At 43.6% G+C, this 25,379-nt stretch overlaps 1 protein-coding gene across 1 annotated transcript; it reads left to right on the top strand.

Moving 5' to 3' along the window:
* On the top strand, positions 1-24,972 carry METAP1 (methionyl aminopeptidase 1). The gene is made up of 11 exons (XM_077300822.1): positions 1-202; positions 6,328-6,379; positions 9,500-9,612; positions 12,445-12,505; positions 12,920-13,011; positions 13,518-13,601; positions 15,132-15,270; positions 17,438-17,569; positions 18,618-18,761; positions 19,890-19,955; positions 22,487-24,972. The coding sequence occupies exons 1-11, from the start codon at positions 89-91 to the stop codon at positions 22,648-22,650; spliced, it is 1,161 nt and encodes a 386-aa protein (XP_077156937.1). The 5' UTR covers positions 1-88; the 3' UTR covers positions 22,651-24,972.
* The last annotated feature ends 407 nt before the right edge of the window (positions 24,973-25,379 follow it).

The following is a 25,379-nucleotide window of genomic DNA, read 5'->3' as shown; positions in this document are numbered from 1 at the left end:
CCCGGCTTCGAGTTCCGCCTTTCCGGACTGCTGCCGCTTGCTCGGGTCGCTCTTGCGGCGGCGGCGGCGGCGGCGCTGGGCGCTCAGCATGGCGGCCGTGGAGGCCCGAGTGTGCGAGACGGCGGGCTGCAGCAGCGAGGCCAAGCTGCAGTGCCCCACCTGCATCAAGCTGGGCATCCACGGCTCCTACTTCTGCTCGCAGGTACGGCCCGCGGGCGGAGGAGGCGCCGGGCTCGCACGCCTTCCCCGGCCGCCTCCCTCGCCTCGGGCTCGGCTGGCTGGCTGGCTGGCCGCGAGTGGCCCCTGTGCCCTGGGCAGCCGGGCGGCGAGGCGCCCCTGGGCAACTCCGGGCGTGGGAGGAGGCCGGCGCGCCAGGCCTCTCGCAGCACAGCCCAGGCGTGCTCGACTCGGAAGAAAGCCCTACTGCATTCCCCGGGACTTACTCCCGAGGAAGTTCCCCACGCGGGGTGGCCGCGGGGCCTGCCTGCCTCCCGACTTTGCCCCCTTTCTGGCCGGGGGAGGAGTGGGGCGGGTCTGGCACGGCGGGAGAGGCACAGTGGCTGGGGAGGGTGGTTATCGTGGCCATGCTTCTTGCTCCCCTGGTGCCCGCCGCCCTGCCCTGGGCTCCGAGAGGGAGGGGAAGGGGAGTGTGATTTGGGCTTGCATAAGAGTGGAACATCTGAACCTCCAGGGAGAGATTGGTTGCTGTTGCTACAAGCGGGCTCCCGAATTGCTGAAGCGGTTTTCCTTTTGTGTGTCTCCCTCCCTGCTTTTCCATGTGCAACAGCTGGCTTTTTCATTTTTTTTAACCTATATATTTGTTTTAGCTCCGTCATCAAGATTTGCAGGGAGAGAAGGCTTGGGCATGGCTGCATCGCCAGTCGCCCTGCAAGTAGTTGTTTGGGGATGTTCTAGACGTTTTTAGTGGATTGTGGCGTGGAGGGCAGCATCGTAGAATGGTTTATAAAGCACAACACCAGGCTGGTGAATTCTGTTTTTGGAGATGCTGAATTATAATGACACAGAGTTCTGCTTGGGTTTTTAATTTCATTTAGGTAGTCAGTCCTAGAACTGGTCAGTTTCTCCGTACTGTAACTAGCTTTGGAACATGCTTACATGCTCAAGCAAAGCATTTGTAGAAGGTTTCTTGCTGTAAATCTGGATTTTGAGGAACAGAACTGCTGGGCAGAACATTATGGCTTCTCAAAGCCCATGGTCAGAGACGGATTGGTTCCTAAAGAACAAGAACGTGTAATGAGCAAAAGTTCTCTGTCTTTTGCAGAGTGACTGTCTTCTAAGTCCAGATGTCACTCTCTTTAGGACTACATGCTTGGTTCTCTTGCTCTCCTCTGTTAGTGTATGTGGGATTGCCTCCCCTATAAAATTTGCCAGCAGGTTTCAAAAGTTGAGTCTGCTAGTTTAAAAATTTTGTGTGTAAAAAACATTCACCTTATTTTTTATTTATTTATCTAGTATTTATTTATCATACTTCTATACCGCCCTCCCCGGAGGCTCAGGGCGGTTTACATTACAACAGAGAACCATACATAGAACAGTCTGTAGAACATGTACATTGATCACCAACAATTGCAACCAAACACAGCACAGTATAACAGTAAGTAGTCGTAATACAAACAGGTCCATGGCTGTTTCAAAATTTTCAAAATGCTCAGAGCAGTTCAAATCAAGCATATTAAAACATAAGACATCAGTGCAGGAGCCATCTCACAATATATATATGCTTTTCCACATATATATAAAAATATGGTTTTATAGAAATAATATACATACCATGGAATGGTATTTTTGTAGGTATGCATGTTCTTTGCATACTGATTACCCAGGGCTACACATTTTAGTTCCTTGTGCCCTGCACAAAGAATGTCAGTAAACCAGATACATAATCTTGTGTAGTGAGGTGTTTGTATAGGTGTCTATTCAGGGGTTTCAATCGTAATGCTATATTTCTTAAAGAAATGGGGAACTCATTGAAATCCATTAACACATGCTTGCCCTAAGTGTGCAGTGTTTTCACTGACAAAACAAAAGACTCCAAGTTAAAAAAGCATGAAATCTCATGACAAAAATTATTAAATTACACCATATGTATTTACAAATTGCTCTGACCTGGGTAGTTCAGACCAGCCTGATCTCATCAGATCTCCAAAGCTTATGCAGGGTTGGCCTTGGCTATTATTTTTGAATGGGAGACTTTCAAGGAATACCAGTTTTGTGAGTCAGAGATGGGCAATGAAAAACCACCTCTGAACATTTCATGTCTTGAAAGCCCTATAGCAGCCATTCTTAACTTTATTGCCATTGAGAAACCCCTGACACATTCCTCAGGCTTTGAGAAAGCTCAGAAATGGTGTGATCATGCAGAATATGGTTGAGAAGCATTGCTGTGTACATTCCCACCTGGGGCCCTTCCTCTTCCCACCCCCTCCAGGCCAATCATTGGCCACTTTGGGTGGGGTGAGTTGACAGCCCATGCACTGACAAAGGCCCATGGGAATTGTAGTCCATGGACATCTGGAGAGCAACAGTTTAGCCACCCCTGATATACGGTCATATTGCTCAATAAATGTTTAACAGATTTTTTAAAAAAATTAAAATTAACTCCCACCCATTCGGAAAACCCTTCAGGGCTATCAAGAAACCCCAGGGTTTCACAAAACCCCGATTGAGAAAGCCTGCCCTACAGGGTTGTCATGAGTCAATTGTGGCCCTTAATGGCCCTTTCCAATATCGTATTTATAAATTATGTATTTGTACTTGCAGCACTTTCAAGCACATCTCTTTGAAACATGTTATAACCTTGTATTTCTGTCATTACAAATTAAGCAGATTTGCAATCCTATATCTCTAGAATTTTCATGTTTTCCTATATACTGCTCTGTGAGAGAGAGAGTGAGTTGTTAAAAAACAACTGCTCTGACCTGGTGTTGCAGTTCTTTCTTTTTCAAGTTGCCACATGTTTTGAATGATCGACAAAGCATATGGTGACTCATGGAACAACACACAGATGATAGGAGACCGTCATGAATATTGATAAAGTAATTTTTATTCACAAAACACCCACAGCTCAAACGGTAGAATGTGCAAATGTAAAGAGTAATAGGCAGTATCCTGTTCTCCATGCATTCCTACAGCCCCTGGAGAAATAATTCCAGGCATCATAGGATCTGTGCAGAGAAGCAGTTGAGCTGGCTGGTGAACTTCAGTTAGGAGAGTCAAGAGCAGGGGTAGTCAAACTGCGGCCCTCGAGATGTCCATGGACTACAATCCCCATGAGCCCCTGCCAGCATTCACTGGCAGGGGCTTGTGGGAATTGTAGTCCATGGACATCTCGAGGGCCGCAGTTTGACTGCCCGTGGTCAAGAGGGTGACATTGGCCCCCTTCCTCAGCAGAGCTGTGCTTGTAGATGAGGGAGGAGTTATTTTACCTCCCCCCCCCCCTCACTTTAACCGCACCCTCATCTTGCAGAGTTGGACTGCTGTTCTATGCAGGGCCAGTGACCTTGGGAAAGATCTTTCAAGAAGTCAGAAAGGGCTACTGAAGCAGAGAGGAATATGAGAAAGCACCAAGTTCTGTGCACAGAATGGGAGAATATTGTCCTGAATATTTTAGTAATCTGCAGTTTCTTTACACTACAGGATAGGAAAAGTCTTAAAATATATGCGACTGATCACACAGAAAAGGGGTTTTGTCCAATCTTGCTACATGCTCCCTGAGACTCAAGACCAGGGAAGGCCACCTTCTGTATTTCTTTGGACAATACTGTTCTCTGGAGTTCAACACTCCAATTCTTTAATGGATCTTCAGGTTTTTGATGCATTTGTATTTTTGTGATGGTGGTTTTTACAGGTCCTTATTAAGTGCTTTGAATACTGTATGAAAGTCAAGTAGACATTTTAAAATCAATGTGCTTGGATAGGATGAAATCAACTTTAAAAAGACAGTATCCTTGGTTTGCACAAAATCAGAACAATACAAAGGTGTATGGTGATGTTTTCTCAGTTTCTGCTGACAAAAGAGAATTTTCAAGCTTTTGTATGCTGGGGATCAGGTGACCATAGCTTGACTGGTGACCCTGGTTACAGCTCCAAGAAGCCAGTCGTCTCCCAATAATATGCTGTGAAACAACGATCTCTAATGCTCTTTTTAGGAATCCAGGCTTACATGCAAAATACCTCTTTTAAAGCCAGGCATTGTTGTTACATGTATTCATCAACAGAAATATATAGCCCTTCAGTAGAAGGGTAGGAGGTCCTCCAGGTAGATACTGAGATTTTCTTCGAAACAAAAACAATACTTCTAGGAAGGCTCCAGTAAATGACAGGTTCTCTGAATTGGTGTGCTTGGTTCTCATGGAGGCATCTCTCTCTCCTCTGTAGTCTTGATGGTGCAGTATCTGTGAAGTAAAAGGAGCAATAAGCAGCACCAGGCATCTCCTTCTCTCCCCACTTGTTAATTCTATCATCATTAGGCAGAGCACCAGTAACAAGCTGCCTATTTCTTACCAAGATTGCCCTATTTATTTGGGTCTTTAGATTCAGTTTGGAACCCGATTGTTTATAATGCAGGTAGCACATAAGCCATTTTTTTTTGCGTGGTTGGAGAGGTATGGGTGAGACTAAAATTGGGAATGGTTGGAAATGTAAGTGAAGCAAAGAAAATTTAAGTTTTTTTTTTAAACCTGTGGTTGACTGACTCTAGCTAAATTGCTGTATTTAAAGTTTTATGCTAAGGCAGCTGTACTGTTTCTCAGGCAAAAACATGCATGCTTTATTTGGAGGGTGATTATAGTAGAAAAGCCGCTGGCTATCTTGCACCCTAATTTCAAGTGTTGTCCCTTTGAAGTAAGTTCTGTGGTTTTCAGTTGAATTCATTTCTAACTAAATGTACTAAGGAGCACATGTTTAGTTTTCAAGAGATCTTGTGTGTGCTCTAAGAAATCAGTGCAAGAAGTTGGAAAAGCTGCACAAAATAGGCAATGGGAAGTAATCTGTGTAAATGGCAAAGTTAATGATTTTTAGCTATGGGGAATATTTCTGGAGGTGGCAAATATTAGAAGAAAATGGAAGAGCCCTAGTTTGAGACCAGGCATCCCATTGTCCTTTGCATGAGCATAGGAAAAAATAAGTTAGCTGCATTATGGGATAAGAGATAGAATTTCTCCATAGAGAGCAAATTTGGTGTTGTGGTTCAGAGTAGCCTCTAATCTGGAGAATGAGGTTTGATTCCCCACTTCCCCACATGCAGCCAGCTGGGTGACCTTGGGCCAGTCATAGTTCTTTCAGAGCTCTTTCAGCCCCACCTCCATTACAGGGTATCTGTTGTGGGGAAAGGAGCAAAAGGCAGTTGTGAGTCGCTTTGAGACTCCTTTGGGAAGTAAAAATTGGGCTACCAAACCCCAGCTCTTCTTTTTCATAAGATAATGATCTTAGCAGTTATCTCGGATAAAAGTATTAACGCTAGAGGGCATCACCCCAAGGGTCACACATGAGGATAAAAGTATTAACGCTAGAGGGCGTCACCCCAAGGGTCACACATGACCCGGTGCTTGCACAGGGGATACCTTTACCTTTACCTTTATGTAGTACAGTCTTATAATAATATATAATTGTTGTTGTTAGGTGCAAAGTCGTGTCCGACCCATCGCGACCCCATGGACAGTGATCCTCCAGGCCTTCCTGTCCTCTACCATTCCCCGGAGTCCATTTAAGTTTGCACCTACTGCTTCAGTGACTCCGTCCAGACACCTCATTCTCTGTCGTCCCCTTCTTCTTTTGCCCTCGATCGCTCCCAGCATTAGGCTCTTCTCCAGGGAGTCCTTCCTTCTCATGAGGTGGCAAAGTATATAACTTTATTTTATAGCCTACCTTTCCTGGTTGGTTTAGGGTTTGGAACAACAGGATCAGCAGGTAGGGGCTAGGTTTGACTCTGGAAGCAGGTGTGCCAGTGTCCTAGCAAGGAAGGCACTAGAAACAAGCAGCACGATGTTATAGAAGAAAACCTTGTGAAATCATAGATGTTGAGTAAATGTATCACCGTACCACAAGTTGATAACCTAAATACTATCCAAGATGGGTCTTCACCAAGGACATATCTGCACTTCATTTGCTACAGTGATCTTTCTCACAGCAAACACAAGTGGCACATACATAGTTTTGCCAATTGATGTGGGTAGCTGTACAATGAAAACCTGCCCTCCTTCCTTTTGTGTTACAGGGTCTATTTCATAGCCTACAGGGCCAATGTATTCTTTTGGAGGGAGCACATTCCAAGGCATTATTAAATGTATACCATTTGCTTTTTTCTAGGAATGTTTTAAAGGAAGCTGGGCTACTCACAAGTTACTGCACAAGAAAGCAAGTAAGCAAACAAATTTCTCTTGCCTTCATACTGTTTTGTGAATTGTCTTGCCATTTGCATTTTATTAGTGGTAACTAAAAAGTTAAAATTTCCAGAAAATTTGAAGCCTTGAGAGGAGAAAAGAAACTGAAGAAACAAGAGGCCGAAACTTAGGGGTGGGGTGGGGAGTGGGGAAATATATATATAATATTTTCTACTTTCCCTAGAAAATCTAAATTTATTTTGCTGATATAACAACAGAAAATCGACCATTTAGAACTTACTTAGCACATGAAATTATACTAATTGGCATATTTCTGGAATTTAAAAGAGCTTCAAACTATTAGTTTTGCCATTTCAGAGATCAGAAAAAGTAAAAATTGAAATTAAAAAACAACTTTCATTCTTATCCCTCCTGCATTTCCCACGGAAGTGGTGGGGTGCAGGGTAAGACCTGATGGAGATGCTGTTTCTCAAATGTCCAAGAGGTGCTTTTGGCCCTCTCATGACCCCTTTTCCTTCATGGGTTGAGAACAGCTGTGGGGGAGTAGGGAAGTTACTGTCCTCCCCGTTAGTCACTCTGCCTCCTAGTTCTGTGACTATTCAGATGTGCAACAGTGACAGTGCTTCACTTTCACTCCCTTCTGAAGTCACAATGTCTTTCCCCTCAGAGTGGCATGCATGAGACAGTCCAGTTGCCTCCCAGTCCACGTGCTGGCCCTCCTCCTGCTCCTCTCCCCTGCCAGCCCTAGATCTTTGTTGGAAAACCGCCACTCCTCATGTCCATTCTTTCAAACCGCACCCCTCACAGTTGCTGTTTGGTGTAGTAGTGGCAGCTCCGGCTGCTTGGTTTCACCTTGCCAAGTAGTGACTTCACCAGTCCTTGCCGAATTGTGGTTGGAGGAGATGGAGGAGGTAAAAAACCTTCCTCTGCTTTCTCTGTCGCCACTGTCATTCTCCTCACAGAATTTTACCCCAGCCACATAGGCCTTCTCCCTAGGAATTTCCTTTCTGTTTCTTGGCAGCTTTGACCACGCACATCTCACCATGGCCCATTATGCACGGCCGCTGAACCGGCGATTTCGGGTCACATGGAAAACGCGGAGGGGGAAGGCGCGATGCACACTGGTTATGCACGGGACGGGGCGCAACGGCGGCAGAACCCAGAGTAACCGATTATGCACGCGGTGATCCTGGCGCCGCTTCTGGTTGTGCCCCGGTCACCCAGAAGCTGTGCTTTCTTCCGTGTTTTGCTAACGCGGCCTTTTCGGCGACATGCACCGAAGCTGCGGCCGGTTGCAGCCGGCACCGTGCGTTATCCGTGATTTTAGTCGCCGCCATTCCACCCCGAATGTGCGTTATTCCCCCCGTGCATAATGGGTCCATGTGTATCAACTCACCCACTCCCTGAGCAGCCTTCTTCCCTGCCTCGCATCAATTGCTTGTGGGCCCTGGACTGGCTGACTCCAGCCCCTGGGCTATATGTTCGACGCATCTGTACTGCCAATATATTAGGATGTCAGGTTAAGCTTATAATGTAAAGAACGCTGACCTCTTTAATATTATCATCAAACATATGGTAGCCTATTAATCGTTGCCAGAAATTATCACATTTAAAACTGTAGATATATCTTTGAATTTTGCTTCAGTATGCACAGGAGTTACCATGATGCAATGCTTTAAGTTGTCTTATGTGAAAATGAAAATTTTCAGTGAATGAAACCTTGTCTTTAAAAAATTCCTAAAGAAGAAAAGTACTGCATTGGAGGGGGGGGGGTTTCAGGTGCTCATTTTTTCCATTGCAAAGATTGAAAGAAGTTATCCCCCGATTTCTTCCCTCCCATTTTCCCTTTTGCCCTTTACATCTCTACTGATATCTTCTAGCTGTTGTTAATTGGATTAAAAGGGGCTCTTGGGATGGGCATTCCTGCTGAAATTCATAGTACTTTTGGGCTACTTGTTGCTTAGGTCATTCCATGCTATACCACTTAAGAATCCTGATGGCATGCCTAAATGTTCCTCCATTAAAAAGAAATTGATTCTTTGCACAAATAAAACTTGAGGCAACAGGTGGACCTTTTTTTGTTTGCTTATAAGACCTGAAACTGCATTCTGCCTGCAGCCTGTCTTTGTGAGAATGAGACCTCAGTCCCATCTTTATTAAAGGTCAGGTTGTTTTACAAGCCTTCCATAATTATTGATTATGATCTGATGTTGTGTTTAGTACCGTCTCTGTATTAGAGGCACACATGCAGGATGTTTTTATTTCTTGGATTGGTATCAAGATCAGAAGCTTATCTGTTTATTTTATTTACCCCACCTTTCACGCCAATGAGGACCCCAAGTAGCTTACATCATTGATCTCTCTTCCAGTTTTCCCAGAACAACCTTGTAAGGGTTGTTAGGCTGAGAGTGTGTAACTGTCCAAAGGTCACTGAAAGAGTTTCCATGGCAGAGAATGGGCTCAAACCTATGGCTCCTGTTTCCTGGGGCAATATCCACTACTACACCCTTGTGGAATATTCATTCATTCATTCATTCATTCATTCATTCATTCATTCATTCATTCATTCATTCATTCATTCATTCATTCATTCAAAAGACAGTTTGAAAGGAGGCTGGCAGGTACACAAGTCAGATTGTCACAAATTAAATGCAGCAAAGAAAATTATAAAGGGAGAGCCGGCTTTCAAAATCTTATAACTTGGAAAGTTTTGTTGGTCCTTAAATTGCTACTGGACTCCAGTCTTGCTTTCAGTTCAGGTTCTGTTCCATAGCAGGTATAAGGTGGGTAGGAGCTGAAAGGCTTTTTTCTTGAGTTTCTGTTCAGGCTTGGCATAAGTTTATTACGCTTTTTACCATTCCTATTGCATTGTTCATATCACCTATATATCACAATTCAATTTCAGCAAGAGCCTTTTAGAAAATGATGTGCAGATGGGATTGTGCCTGCAATGTAAGAAACGTGCAATCCTAGAAATATATTAGAGCATATTTTTACGTCTTAAGGAGAGTGTGAAGATTGGATTTATAGTTCTTTTTTTATTAACTTTTCAGATCCCTTTCTAACAGAGAGCGCTATGCTTTTTGATGTGTGTGGCTGGTTGTCCCATAACTGCTATTTTGTAACTTGTTTTGCAGAAGATGAAAAAGCAAAGCGGGAAGTCTCGGCCTGGACCGTAGATGGTGAAATTAACACAGATCCTTGGTCTGGCTACCGATATACTGGTAAACTCAGGCCACATTACCCACTGGTAAATAGCTGAAATGCGGTCTCAACTTTTAAATCCCTTCAGTAGTCAAAAACCACAGCAAGGAAATTCCTCAGGGATTGTGCTGCTCCACTTCCCAGTTGCAAGATAGACATAATCTGCTCGGGAAGGTGGCATACAAAATAGATAGAGAGATAGAGAGATGATAGATGGATGGATAGATGGATGATGGATGGATGATGGATGGATGATGGATGATAGATGGATGATAGATGGATGATAGATAGATAGATAGATAGATAGATAGATAGATAGATAGATCGATCGATCGATCGATAGATAGATAGATAGATAGATAGATAGATAGATAGATAGATAGATAGATAGATAGATAGATAGATAGATATCGATCACCTGCATTTTAACTCACATCCTTTAAATAGTGGTCCACCAGAGGCAGATCAAAAACGCTTCAAAAGATTGCAAATTAACTGTGCTAAAAGAGTATAAGCAAAAGGGAGGATTTATTTTATTATCGGATTTCTATACCATCCTACTCCCGCAGGGGTTTGTGGGCGGTTTACAACATGTCTTAAAAATACATAAAAACAATTAGTTTATCAATTCAATTAAAATTAAATACTTATTAAAAATTGCATCAACTCACTAACAAAATGCTCTAGGTCCCCCACTTACCTCCATCCCAGGCATTGTAATTTACCTGCCCAATGTCTATGGCAGGCAGCATCTATCACTGACATAGGGAACGGGGTGGGTGGGGGAGAAAGAACTTGAAAGGAGAAATGAGGGAGGCCCATATTTATTAATCACTTTGTCCTGATGGAAGAGTACCGTCTTACAGGACCTGCGGACCTGTGATAGCTCCGTCAGGGCCCTAATCTCAACTGGCAACACATTCCACCAGACTGGAGCCAGGGCTGAAAAGACCCTGGCTTTGGCCAAAGCCCAGTGGATGTCTTTGGGAAGTGACAATGTGAGAAGATGGGATCCTTTGCTGAATATCCAATTACTTAATTGTTTTACAGAGCCTCTTGTGGCACAGAGTGGTAAGGCAGCCGTCTGAAAGCTTTGCCCATAAGGCTGGGAGTTCAATCCCAGCAGCCGGCTCAAGGTTGACTCAGCCTTCCATCCTTCCGAGGTCGGTAAAATGAGTACCCAGCTTGCTGGGGGGTAAATGGTCATGACTGGGGAAGGCACTGGCAAACCACCCCGTATTGAGTCTGCCATGAAAACGCTAGAGGGCATCACCCCAAGGGTCAGACATGACTCGGTGCTTGCACAGGGGATACCTTTACCTTTACCTTTAATTGTTTTACCTGTAGTGTTCCTTAACACACACTGGTTTTTGGGTAAGCATATGCCACTAATGAAGCAATTTGATTTGTTCTCCCAGATACTGCAATGCCTATCAAACCTCTAGTATGGGGAACCTCAGAGTTGTGAATCTATACAACTGCACTGTATGTTCAGAGAACGAGGTAAAAAGCTGGGGCAACAGCAGCTGTTGGCCTCTCTATAGAATCAGAAGGTTGACTGGTACTTGAGACACGAAAACCGAATAACAGTGATAATGGGCAGATAATCTGCTTTTTCAGAACTTTTTTGTTTAGCAGTAAGGCTGATGCAGATTCTGATGCAGCACAACCGATGAAAGCATCAAAGCATTGCTGTTTCATTAAGTGTCACTCTGCATGTTGTCTTTGATTTAACATCGATGGGGAAAGAATTGCTTGATGTCTAATCATGGTGCATGAATGTAAACAAGACAGTAATAATGATGGTCAGCAGAGGAAAATAGCACACAATATAATTTGGATACATCCTTTGTGGGCCCCTATAATGTTGGGGTACACTGATAAGCAGGAGGACATTTCCCTGTCTCCATCACATGTGGAGTGTGCAGCCCCTTCTAAGTTGCAGGCTTGGCCTCTTTAATTCATGTATTTACAATAGGGCCCTCTCCTTCTACTTTGGAAGCTTTGGCTTGTGCTGAATAGTGTAGTGTGCTCTCACTGGATAGGCTACTGGAAGTATAATTACAAAACCACTGCTCCATTTCTTGCTTAATATCAGTTCGACATTCAGGACACCATTCAGCATGCTGGTTGGATCCATAAAGCCTTTTATGGTTGGAACCCATCTGTCCTAATCCCAGTATAGCAGGAATTCCCAACCAGGGTTCTGGGGAACCCTGGGGTTATGTGAGAGCTCCCCAGGGGTTATGTGGCCTTTCCCAGAAATTTGTATGGCTGCTAACATGACTAGACATCACTGGAGCCCACTTCCCCTGTTGCTGTACAGGCCTAATCTCTTTCTCCACAATGGAGATAGTAAGTGATCAGTTGATTAATTGGCTGGCTCCTGCCTCTTACTTCCATGCCCTCTTCTCTGAAGGGCATATCACTCCCGGTGTTCCTTGAAGGGGTTCTTCCATTGTTGAAAAAGGCTGCAATTATCCAGCATCATCCACGAACATGTTTTTGGCTATAACATCTAAGTGTGGTGAATTCCTATTTCAAGGCTCTTGAAGCGTAGGATGTTTTTTCCCTTTGGATCAGCTTCACAACTGTGAAACTGTTTCAATGGAAACTTGACTTAGAATTATAGAATAATAGAGTTGGAAGGAACTTCCTCGGTCATCTAGTCCAACCCCATGCACTATGCAGGACTTCTTTGGACCTCAACTGGAAGTGTCATAAGATCTCTTCATATGGCCATTAGTCAGAACTGAGGGGCTTTGTACTTAATGCATATACTTGATTTGAATATGTAACGGTTTATTTTGTTTCAAAGCTGTTCCTATCATACACTGAAGTAAAAAAAAACACCTTACTTTATTTGTACTTTCTTTAGATGCCGACAAGGCCTGTGCCGAATTATATTCCAAGGCCGGATTACGCTGATCAACCCTTAGGTAACTTTAAACATAGTAGTGTTCAATTTTTAAGCTTCTGATGCTTTAAGCAAAGCTAAATTTCTTTTGTTTCATAATAGCTTTGTTCAGGGTGGGCAGATCAAATTATTGGTGTGTTAACCAGCTCTTGTAAATAAAGCTGCACAAAGCAACAACAGCACTCCCTAGTGAGATTTTCAAACAGAGGTGCTTTTTTTGAAGTCTCCTTCTAGCATTGTGAATCTTTTCCTGTGTTGAATAATAAACTTCAAACTGGCGATCCAGTGCATGGTTTCATCCTCAGTCTTCTCACTGGAGACGTTTCTCACTAAGTTTCATGAAAGGGTCACTTAGGTTGACCCTTATTTTAACATTGGGAATACAAATTGTCAAAAGTGTGTTTTAAACTAATCATTTACAAATATTTCCTTTTAGGTATGTCTGAATCAGAACAAGCCCTTAAAGGAACTTCACAAATAAAGATTCTATCATCAGAAGATATAGAAGGGATGCGAATAGTGTGTAGGGTAAGTGTAGAGATTATGTTTTGGATGTTTACACAGTGGTTCACGCTAAAAGCAAAGACATAAAAAGTAGTGGAGAAGGCGTAACATGAGTTTAACATAGGTTTTGATTACCCAGTGACAAGGCTCTTCGTATATCATCTGCCCACTTGTCCCCAATGGCATTTTGTTTTTTCCCAGGACTGCCCTTTTAAGGTGATTGGATGCTAGCATTGCCATAGACAATGTCAGTGGTGGGACAGCATTCTGTCTGTCGCACATTCCTCTGCTGGTTTCTGGGGATATGATTTAAGAAGCATCACTTGTTGGCTTAAGATATAGTTGCTTGTGGTAGGTTTAATGGCGGAATTTAGTTCTGTAACTAACTTGACTTCTCTTACTCGCAACACCTTGAGAAATTTGATCACATAGATAGTTAAAACTTCTCTGGTTAATCAAATTTCAGCTGATTTGGCAGGATATTATTCTCAAATGAGTGCCTTCCTAATTTTGTACCTTCCGTTTTCCAGCTTGCTAGAGAAGTATTAGATGTTGCAGCCATGATGGTGAAGCCAGGTGTGACTACTGAAGAAATAGACCATGCAGTACATCTAGTAAGGATTCTTCACTGTGCTATCAGGACTTTTGTTGTTATATCATTAATGCTGCCTGATCCATTGTATTTGACATCACATGCTTTATTTGACTTCCTTGCACATTACATTTAAGTATCACATTAGCATTTTGGCCGTCCAAACATGAGACTGCCAAAGGTTTGCTGAGATGTCTGCTTCTCCTTACACTCTTTTGAGGTGTCAAGTTTTAACTGGTAACGGGAAGTTTCCTTCCTTGCCAACCTTCTCTGCAGAGCATATTGCATATGCAGCACTTGTAAAACATAGTGCTCCTGTATTCTATGGCCATCCATAACTCTGGTATATATCGCAACATTTTTAAGGAACCTGTAAGTCTTGCAATGTGACGTCCATTTCCATTTTGTTTTCGTTCCAGTGAAAAATAGCTCTGTGTGATATGTTAGACATTCAGGGCAGCCTCAGATACCTGAGAACACATACACAAAAGCAACACAAGTACTTGCTTACATGGGGACATTAATCCTGAGCATTTATATTGCACTTTTTAAGTGCTGAGAGCACTTCATGTACATGAAATTGGTAATTTTTACAGCAGCCATGTACATGAATACACATGAAGCTGCCCTATATTGTATTAGACCATCAGTCTTTCAGGGTTAGTACAGGCTACCCAGACTGGCTGCAGCTCTCCGGCATCACAGGTGGGGGTCTTTCACATCCTACTTGACTCTTTTAACTAGAGATACCGAGGATTGAACTTGGGAACTTCTACATGCAAAGCAGATGCTCTGCCACCGATCCTTAGCACCTCCCTTATAAAATGAATTTGTATTATATCCATATTGCAGATGGGCACTGTAAATTGTTTGGCTTGCCTGATTCTGCCTATATAAGTTGAGCAGAAGTGAGATGTAACCCAAAGACTTCCTGATGCAAAGCTTAGCCCCCAGCCATTCTCCAGTTTTGTACTATTGAGAAACCCCTGAAACATTTTTTCAGGCTTTAAGGAATACCAGAAGTGACCATATATGGACATATCACCCCATAAACATTTAACAGATTTTTAAAATATATTAAAATTAACTCCCACCCATTCAGGAAACCCTTCCAGAGCTGTCAAGAAACCCCAGGATTTCACGAAACCCTGGTTGAGAAAGCCTGGCTTAGCCTCTCAGCAACTTAACGACACAAACTCTCTACAGTCATTGGTAGACAATTTCCACTGAACTTAGTGAGGCATTCTTGGAAATGTGAACTGAGTGGAAATAGGACAGCTAGATGTATAGTACAGGATAGTAGTAAAGCAGGGTCGTAGTTAATTTGCACACAGCTCTTTAAGTAAGGAATTCTGTGCAGGGCCAAGTCTCTGTACACCATCAGAATTGTGGATTCTGTAAAAAGTAACTGGTAGGATATTAAATGTGTTTACTTGGATGTAAGTACTGTTGTGTGTAACCAGATAATTATGTTTTATGGTCGATGTATGTCTTTGCAGAAACTCGAGTCATTATTTAAGAGTAATATGGATATTTTGAAATCTGTTAACAGGCGTGCATTGCCCGAAATTGCTATCCTTCCCCGCTGAATTATTATAATTTCCCCAAGTCTTGCTGTACATCGGTAAATGAAGTGATATGCCATGGAATTCCGGACAGGCGGCGTTTACAAGAGGGAGATATTGTTAATGGTAGGAAACTTGAAAAACTTATATCTTCTTAAAACAATGTTGATTATTTGGGGGAGCCTCCTCATTGGACAAGTTATAATCAATATTTTATATGGTTTCTTCTCCCTTCCCTTGAGTTTTCTACTTCCATATTACCCACTGAAAAGTTGTTGATCTTGAAGGGTTTTTTTTTTTTTTACAAAACTGTACTGAGGAACTCCTCAGACTTCATGTTAATATGATTATTTTTCTTGGCTATGAATTTAATTTTTTTTTGAGTGAAAGGTTTGTAGCCCCACCCAGAATTGTTAATTGAACCCCTTAGCAAAGCAGGATGAAGGTTTCTTGGCTTGATTTTATTCTTTTTTCTACAGTGGGGATTTCTAGGAAAAGTGCAGACTTCCTAGGAAGATGCAGCCCAAAGTGAGGTCGGAATATAAATCCCATAATAAATATTAACAGAACTAAATTTCTCCACATGGAGCCTACTGGGGGAACTTGGGCCAGACACAGTTCTCTCAGAACTCTTTCAGCCTCACCTTCCTCACAAGGTGCCTATTGTAGGGAGAGGAAGAGAAGGAGATTGCAAGTTGCTTTGAGACTCCCTAAGTTAGAGAAAAGCAGAATATAAACACCAGTTCTTCCTCTTTGTTGCTTGAGAAAAAGTAATTGGATAATAATTTCACAGTACACTTAGATTGCATCGGATCAGGAATGATGCTCTGTTTTGGTCTTATAGCTCCTGGGACTTCTGACCTGCATTGCCCCACATCACCACCACCATCTCTGGTGGATTTTTTCCTTTCCTGTTTTGTACTTCATACGTCACTCTAGAGCAGGGGTAGTCAAACTGCGGCCCTCCAGATGTCCATGAACTACAATTCCCATGAACCCCTGCTCTAGGGCTTTAATATTGTAGCAATATATTTACTACTATCAGCTTTTTTTTAAATGCAGAAAGCATACCAGTGACATTGGGGGTAAATGGTTGGTGGGAAAGATGGAAGCCTGCACCTTTCCTAGAACAATTTCCCCAAACAATCTTTTAGGAATGAGGATTTGGAAAAAGCACCAGAGCCTGGGAAAACACAGGAGGGGACAATTGGATAATGATACCATGTGGTAGCCACCCCAGAATAACTGTTGCAGTTGAGAAGGCATTACAGCTCAAGAACTGCTTGTGGGACCTGCCTTAGAGTAATCTTCATTCCTGCCGAGCGGAAAGAGCTGTGTGGAATCATTTTGAAATCCAGAAACACCATACAACTAGTTCTACAGGTGCTAATTGTGTTTGAACAACAGCCTCTCCTACGCAGTGAGATGCCTTTGAGACGGAGTCAGCTGTTCAGAGGAAAGTCAAATTCTCACTGGGCTCAGGCTATACTTCATCTCCCTCGTGCCTGCCAGGAAAATTAAACATTCCATATAAACCACATCTTGCAGATGCAATAAATGAAGGAGAGCAAAGGTGCCTATTATGCCCAATGTGTCCAAGGTGAACAGGCCAAATCATGGCAGGTTATTATGTGCTAATTACTTCTCAGTTCCACATGGCTTTGTTCTGCTGTAATCATTTCTAAAAGCCTGATGCTGTGTCAGAACACAATCACTTATTAGAGTAGACAGTAGCAATTATTGTCCTGAACAGATACATGGTATTGAGTCTCATAACCAAATGACCGAAGGGCGCTGATTCCTGGTGTTGCTGGTGCTAATGAATGTTGGCACGGTAACTATAAATCATGAGAAGGGCAGCGTGGGATGTACATGGGCAAGGGTGCTGAACGTTAAAAGTTCATTGAATGTTCTTGGTTTTGCAGGAATGTCCTTAATGCTGTTGTATGTTGGGGTTGAGGGGGAGTGTATTAGAGAGAATGCAAACATTCTGTTTGGACTACGTTCTTTCCTGCATTTCCTCGGCATCTGGTTCATATGCAAGGGTTTTCGAAGTTCAAAGTGGGACAAATATGGGCTTATTCCAGGGGCTGGGGCATTTAATCCACACAAGCGCACAAGAATCTGGAGGCGGTATGAAGACAGCCAGTGCCATGGCTCCGCCACCTACCGCTGCCGCTGCCATCACAACCAACCTGGCGACCCCAAATGAGATTGCGACCCCTAGGTTGAGAACCACTGCCTTAGAGGGAACACTGAACACAACGAGTTTTGTTTTTCTTTTTCTTTCCAGTGGACATTACAGTTTATCGTAATGGTTATCACGGGGATCTCAATGAGACGTTTTATGTTGGGGAAGTTGATGAGGGTGCGAAGAGACTAGTTCAGACAACCTATGAGTGCCTAATGCAAGCCATCGATGCAGGTAAGAGGGGGTTGGAGCCACTGGCTTCACGTTGCCTCCTTGCATGTGGGGTCTGTGACATGTCCATGGTAGAATGCCAGAACCTTTGGCAGCCGTTCTCATTCTAAACTCTCTTAATCCCAGATCATGCCTTGTGCCAAATTGTTGTGGAAAGCTATAATTTTATTTCATTCCCATTGAAAAGACACTTACAATACATGCTTTACCCCATGTTGAGTTAGGCCTTATGTGGAAACCCTTCCATTAAAATTTAAAACCATTGTGCAGAATTTCTTGCCAGACATCTGACTGACATAGTACATTTATCACGCTAGGGCTGCATTACCTTTGCACAACATTGCTTTATGATAAATGTAAAATGATCAAGAGGCTTCAGAGGCAAGCTCAGACGTTTCATCTGCAGCCACTGGTCATTGTTTTAAAAGTACACTTCAAATTCTGGAAAACGTTGTGAGCTGTTCCTTCCCCCATGTCAAAATGCATGAAGTCAGGTATTGTGGGGGAAGGGTGGAATTTCCCCCATGAAACATGCGCAAGGGTTGTATGACATGCGCAAGGGTTGCCCACGGCATTGAAAAGTTCATAACCAAAATAAAACTACCTGAAAAAGGACAAAGCTGTAACTAGAATTGCCAGGGAAGGAGTATGTTTTTGCGTTATGTAGATCAGGGGTAGTCAACCTGTGGTCCTCCAGATGTTCATGGACTACGATTCCCATGAGCCCCTGCCAGTAAACGCTGGCAGGGACTCATGGGAATTGTAATCCATGAACATCTGGAGGGCCACAGGTTGACTACCCCTGATTGTTCCATTGCAGCTATTCCAATTGGAGTACTTTCTATTTTGTTTGAAGTCTTAGATGAGAGGGGTCTCTGCTTCTAATTTCTTGTGTCAGAAACTTCTCTTGTGCGTGGGAAAGGGGGCACATGCGTACAATACGAAAAGAGCTCGTGCAGGTACAAATGCAAAATAATGACCTCTTAAGCTAGAATGTGAATAATAGTGTTTGAGAGCTTTTTGGTAAAATAGCGCATGCTTTATCTTCCAGTAAAACCTGGAGTCCGATATAGAGAATTGGGAAATATTATACAGAAGCATGCTCAAGCCAATGGATTTTCAGTGGTTCGGAGTTACTGTGGCCATGGGATCCATAAACTTTTCCATACTGCTCCCAATGTGCCACATTATGCCAGTAAGTATGATTACAAGTAATTACAAGAAATTAACATGCGCAAATTGTTTCCTGTTTTTGTAACAAAATCCTGTACCCCATTGCTTGTGAATGCTTTTCCTAAGCCATTTAGCTGGCATGCCATTGAAATCTGGCCAAGGTTTGTGCAAGAGTGAAAGGGGTCTTTATCTCACCGTTGCTATGACCATAGGGGCATGGACATTATCATCCCAATATGCTGCCCACTAATGGGTTTCCTGGCACCCGCTCCCTTCTTTAGAAGAAGAGTTGGTTCTTCTATGCCGCTTTTCTCTACTCAAAGGAGTCTCAAAGCGGCTTACATTCGCCTTCCCATTCCTCTCCCCACAACAGACACCTTGTCAGGTGGGTGAGACTGAGAGAGCCCTGATATCGCTGCTCGGTCAGAACAGCTTTATCAGTGTCATGGTGAGCCCAAGGTCACCCAGCTGGCTGCATGTGGGGGAGCGCGGAATCAAACTTGGCTCGCCAGATTAGAAGTCCGTGCTCCTAACCACTACACCAAGCTGGCTTTTTCCAAAGCAACGAAGGAATCCTGGCTTTCCTCCATATTCTCGGAGCAACAGGCAAACACCCTTGTCTGCAGGAGTCACCCTTTCCGAAACCAAGCCTCCATCCTAGAGGGCACTTGGCTCTGAAGTTTGTGATGAGCTTTAACCCTCAAGGCAGCCAATTTCCAGTTGGCTGTGCCAACTTCTCTCCCTCGTCCTCATAGCACCCATTTGGTGACGGTGCTCCCAATCTGTTTTCCAAATGCCAGAAAGTGTCCATAGCTTCATCAGGGTTGAAGACTCCTGTTCTATGCTTACACGTGAGAGACTGGGACACCACCTCAGCACTGAAGTGCACGCTTTGCATTTAAAATCACTAGCTGCGTCATGTGCTTTCCCCTGCTATGCAGACTGCACACTTACCTTGTCAAATATAACTATAGCTTTGTGACACAGAACACTCCATCCGAGTTCTGTGGCTTAATGGGTATTTTTCTACTGCCATGCTATTAAAAACCATGGAAGCAATTAAGCTTCCCCAACATTACCTTGTCGTTCTTATTCCCTGCTGTTCCCCATTTCCTACAAACTTCTCTCTCTCGTTCTGCTTTCTTTTCAGAAAATAAGGCCGTTGGTGTGATGAAGCCTGGCCATTCGTTTACGATAGAACCAATGATCTGTGAAGGTAATTCTGCATTTAAGATGTTCTGAGTCCAGTTATAACTTGGACTGCATGTCAGCTGAGTTTGGTTTGAGAACTGGGCAAACCGAGCTGTTTTTCTGAATGACTAGAAACAGCTAACTTAGCCTTGTTTCAGACATAGAAATCCTCAATGACATAGAAGCAAAAGAGTTTCTTAATGCCCCCCCCTTCCCGGGACTCCCAATGCTGTCCCTCTATTTCCCTGCCTGGCAACAACTGTAGCAGAGACAGTAACAAAAAGGAGGCTCTGGAAGCCTTTTTCCTGCTTGTTTTGTGAGTGGAATGTTTGTAGCATCCGTGGAATCACACAAGAAGTATTTCTCCCAGGGTTACAGAATTCCTATGATCCCTGGTGCATGGGTCATTCATTTTTAGGTGCTGGTCCAGGACAGTGGAGCCACCTTGGCTTCCAAGGTTTTCCCTCTGCTACCGCTGCTTGCTGTTTTTGCAGCCATTGCTTCCACGTAAGGTGAAAGAAAAGGGAAGGGAATGGTAGGTTGGAGCCTGGTTGGATGATGGTTTCAGCCAGAGTGCTGGCAGGGAGTGTGTTTGGAGTGATGCTACATTTAGAATACGTCCAAACGTTGTGAGTTGGGCAAATTCATTTTCTGAACTTCCCTCCACCCCCTGAAGTGTTTGTAGCACTATGACAAGAGAACTAGTTAGCTTTTCAGCCCAGTAATCCAGATATGTGATAGATAACAAGCGTTTCATCAGCTTAGAATTTTGAATCTGTGAGCCCCACTGAATTGCAAGCTGGCTACATTTTACTATTATGAGCCTTCTTATAAGTAGCCCTGAGCCTTCATCTTCTTTGGTTTGGTTAGAAGAAGAAGAAGAAGAGTTGGTTTTTATATGCCACTTTTCTCTACCCGAGGAGGCTCAAAGAGGCTTACAGTCGCCTTCCCATTCCTCTCCCCACAACAGACACCCTGTGAGGTGGGTGAGGCTGAAAGAGCCCTGATATCACTGCTCGGTCAGAACAGCTCTATCAATGCCGTGGCGAGCCCAAGGTCACCCAGCTGGTTGCATGTGGGGGAGCGCAGAATCGAACCTGGCATGCCAGATTAGAAGTCCGCACTCCTAACCACTACACCAAACTGGCTATGCAGCTATAATATCCAGGATTGACTTCACCGTAACGGTTATTGCTAAGGTTGCTATGATTCTATTCTGTGAGCCTTTCAACAGCTCTGGGTTAGAACAAGATCATAAGATCCCTTCTCTTGAGATAAACATTCTATGCTCTGCAGCATGTTTAAGCATTTGGCAGCTCTGTTCTGTCCTACAACAGCATCAGTGGTAGGCTTAGGGACTCTTTGCTTCATGATGGTTTGCAAAGGGCATGTTATACTGCTGCAGCTCAGTTTTATCCCTTTAATCTTCACTTCTGTGTGCAACAGCTGCTGTATCTTAGTCATCAAAGAAACGACATTAATGTCATCAAAGAAACGACATTAATAAATTAGTTATGAAACCGCATTTCTCACGCGTTAAATATCCAGTGCATCTTGTATAGATCATGGCTTTAATTTGGTTCTGAACAAGATTTACTCGCACAAGCAAGGGTATGCTTAAAGTTTTATATCTAATCAATCTAATAATATGTAATCAAATAAATAATAAATATATTTATGTATCTTACCAGAAGCCTGTACATTACTAATAGCTTCATCATTTACTGAAAGGCCCAAGAAGTCTAGATGTTTACCCTCCGTTTCCCCCAAAGCGATGGCTTTCAGCTTTAAAGCTCCAACATTTTCTGGACCTAGAAGCTACATAGAAAGCTACCTGGCCACAGGACTCCAGAAGAGGGAAGCAGCAGCCTTTATCAAGTGACTTGCATTGAAGAAATTGCATAGCAGGCATATTCCTGGCCCCAGGGAAGCGCGCCTAGCCTCAACCAGGGCCAGGGCCTTTTCGGTCCTGGCCCCAACCTGGTGAAATGAGCTTCCGGAAGAGCTACGGGCCCTGCTGGAGCTTTCGGCATTCTGCAGGCCCTGCAAAACGGAGCTCTTTCGCCGTTGATGATGATGATGATGATGATGATATGAAGGTCCTGGGAGAAGGCCCTGACCTGATGTCCTAAGATAGCCTGATCTTGGGAGCCATGCAGGGTCAGCCATGGTTAATACAGAGGAATGGGAGACCACCAAGCAAGTCGAGGGTTGCTATGAGGAGCAGGGCGGGCAACAGCAAATCACCTCTGAATGTCCCTTGTTTTGAAAGCACCCCCCCCCCCAGGTTTGCCAGAAGTTGGCTACAACTTAATAGCACTTCCCACCCCCTCCACTGCCACTGATAGCATGGCATGCAACTTCTCCTCCGACACGATTAGAGTCCCATGGCACCTTTAGGACCAACAAAGATTTATTCAAAGCGTGAGCTTTCGAGTGCAGGCACACTTCTCATCCCAGTACCTGAGTCTTTTACCTTGCCTTCCTTCAATACCAAAGAAGCTGCTTTTCTCACTAAGAATTCTGATGCCTGGTTCTGTTCTTTGCTTTCACTAGGTGGGTGGCAAGATGAAACGTGGCCCGACGGCTGGACAGCAGTGACACGCGACGGCAAGCGGTCCGCTCAGTTTGAACACACTCTTCTGGTCACGGATACCGGGTGTGAAATCTTAACCCAGCGGCTGGATAGCATTCGCCCTCACTTCATGACCCAGTGCTAGCTTAGGCCAAGCGGTAGGGCCTGAACCAGGTGTCTCTGTACTAAGCATTTTACTAAAAGTACAGGCCAGAGGGGGAGATTTTATCACCAGTTTTCTTCTTGTTGACAGCAGGCGAGAGCAATTCGGCCTTGCATTCTATGTCTTGGAAGATCCTGATGCAGAGGATTGAAAAGCAGATAGGTTTTAAGAGCATTTCTCTGCTCACCTGTTACCCAACAACATTGTTAGAGGTTTTTTTTTTTTAATTCATTGTCCTTTTTTTCCCTTCAGCTGGGCTTTGTCAAGTACCGGTTGGCACATTGTACGGTATCTTTTTCATTCTGAATGGCAAAGTTTTGGGATATGAGCCTCTCCGCTTTAACAAGAGCCACCTGAAATGTTTTAAAAACCTTTGTTTCATAGGTGACCCCTTGCTTAGCTATTGCTGAAGACCCTGTTTTAATGGACTGGGCTTTTGTCTGCTTAGAATTCAGAGGAGGGATTTTATGCTAGAAAGTGTTACCTGTTGCTGTGTCAAGTGTGTCTTCTGAATTTTGTGCTGCCTTTCCCACTTCCACGCTCTGCTGTAACTGTGTGGAAGTAACACAACCACCTGGTAAACCGATAGACCTGTTTCGGCTGACAACTATACATGGTGGTTCTTTGTCCACGGAGAGAACACAGAATTACTGAGGCCCTGCCTGGTCTAGGCTTTCACCAAAATGCCGCCTCTCAAAACGGGTATTACTTGACAGCCACTGATGCACCAAAGGTTTGTGTGTCACACTTTAAAAAAAATTAACAAAACTGAAATAGGATTCTTGTCCTGTACTATGTATATTCTCTAATAAGAGGCATGTCCCAAAGACGTAGGGCTGATTTTGGGAGTTTCTTTTTAGTCTTCAGTGATTTCTGTGTGTTGTCCTGATCAAGCAGGTCTCTGTCACAGAGCCCTATTAGATCGGTATGGCATTGCCTGTGATCTAAGAACAATGTGTTTGGGACATGGTAAATCAGGAGTTGAATCTGTGGTGGGGTGTATGTCTCCTCCCCCACTTTACTGTGGATATTTTCAATCTGCAGTGACCAAAAATCACTTCACTGCAGACTATGGGGAGAGCTTCCACCACTGGTCAGGAGCATAAGTCTGCTTGCACTGTGGAAAGTGCAGTTGCATTGGGAAACAAGCAGTGATATCATGTAGCTGTCGTCCCCCCCAATATTTCAGGCGTTGGACGGAATGGTGAAAATAACCCAGATATCTACAGTAACTATTTTACCAACATAAAACTATTTAGGGTTGTAAAATGCCCTTGAAAGAACCCCAAATTGAACAGCCACATCAGTCAAATAAAAATAAATCCTCAGGCTAGCTACAGCATGAGTAATGGTGATATACTATTACTGCTTTTTTCCAAGTAATAAATTTGTAGCACAAGATGTGGCTATTACTTCTGATGTTGGCCAATGATTGATTAGGTTGGCGTTTTCTTTTTTTTTTTGCCATTCCTCTTCAATCCTAAAAAATCTTTTGAGTGGGATTTACTGTATTTTTAAAGTCTTAATACCCACTTTATTCTTACAGTGTTGGCGGGTGGGAACTGTAAACCAGTAGAGACAAATCAAGTCATCAAATCATGGGCATAATATGTAAATTATCTGCTGCATGCCTGACCACATATGTCAGATTGGAGCTAAGAACCCTTAACATCAATAACTTCACTAGGGTTTTCTTGGGGTATTTTTGCAGGAATGCAGAGGTGACTTAAACTGTAAGAAACTGGGGTAAGATCCTAGTCTAATTCTGCCGGCAGAGGTGCAGGAGGCTGATTTTTCAGCTCCCCTATTCTACTGCTAGCCATTCACTTCATGCCTAGTGCTATTCTGTACGGCAGGGGTAGTCAAACTGCGGCCCTCCAGATGTCCATGACTACAATTCCCAGGAGCCCCCTGCCAGCATTCGCTGGCAGGGGGCTCCTGGGAATTGTAGTCCATGGACATCTGGAGGGCCGCAGTTTGACTACCCCTGCTGTAGGGGGTCCCCGGGCACCCTGCTTGGGAGTAGCATTAGGTGAGGGCTCACAGTGGGAAGGGGAAAATTCCATTCTTGGATCCAGCCTAACGTCGTTCTCCCAGAGTGCCTCAGAATTGTTTATTTTGCAGGGGGGGAAAATGTATTGTTGGGATGTTTTCATTCTATAATGTTGTGTTAGGAGCAGTACAGTGATTGAAATGTTACAAGCACTTGGGTGTGTGCAGAGATTTTAACAAAACAGGCTGCAATACTTGAGTGGAGTTAACCTATGTATGCAATGCATTGAGATTAAAATACTGGATGGTTAACCTAGAGCGTGTTGCTTCCTTTAGTACTGCTTCTTTGGTTTTAAGTTTCAGACACTTTTCATGTTTCAGTTGGGGCATGAAACACCGGTGGTCTCTTTTACAGTCTGACCAATTTTTCCAACCACCCACTGAAACTAGACACATGCTGTCCATTTTCTAACTTTCCTTGAACGCTAAGAGACCAGAATAGCAAGATTTATCAGGAACAGGTCAAATTTGGCACTTACTATATGGAGTATATCTCCCCTGACTGCCTCTATCAAGCGATCGTTTTCCAGTTAAAAAAAAAAAGAGGGCTTTTTACAGTAGGGGATGCAGTTCAGTTACATAAGTGTAATGCAATCACTCCTACTGAGAAATGGTTGCGGAAGTCGAGCTGTTTGCCTTGGCCCCCTCCCCCAATATGA

The sequence above is a fragment of the Paroedura picta genome, chromosome 10 (genome assembly GCF_049243985.1).
Source record: "Paroedura picta isolate Pp20150507F chromosome 10, Ppicta_v3.0, whole genome shotgun sequence".
NCBI classification, from domain to species: Eukaryota; Metazoa; Chordata; class Lepidosauria; order Squamata; family Gekkonidae; genus Paroedura; species Paroedura picta.
The sequence above is the reverse complement of the archived record's forward strand: the minus strand, read 5'-3'. Positions and strand labels throughout refer to the sequence as shown.

Excerpts from the sequence above, each read along its gene's own strand:
- METAP1 (XM_077300822.1), top strand. The coding sequence starts at position 89 with ATGGCGGCCGTGGAGGCCCGAGTGTGCGAGACGGCGGGCTGCAGCAGC. Across the intron at positions 6,380-9,499 it reads GTTACTGCACAAGAAAGCAA|AAGATGAAAAAGCAAAGCGG; the intron begins GTAAGCAAACAA and ends CTTGTTTTGCAG. Across the intron at positions 17,570-18,617 it reads AATGCAAGCCATCGATGCAG|TAAAACCTGGAGTCCGATAT; the intron begins GTAAGAGGGGGT and ends TTTATCTTCCAG.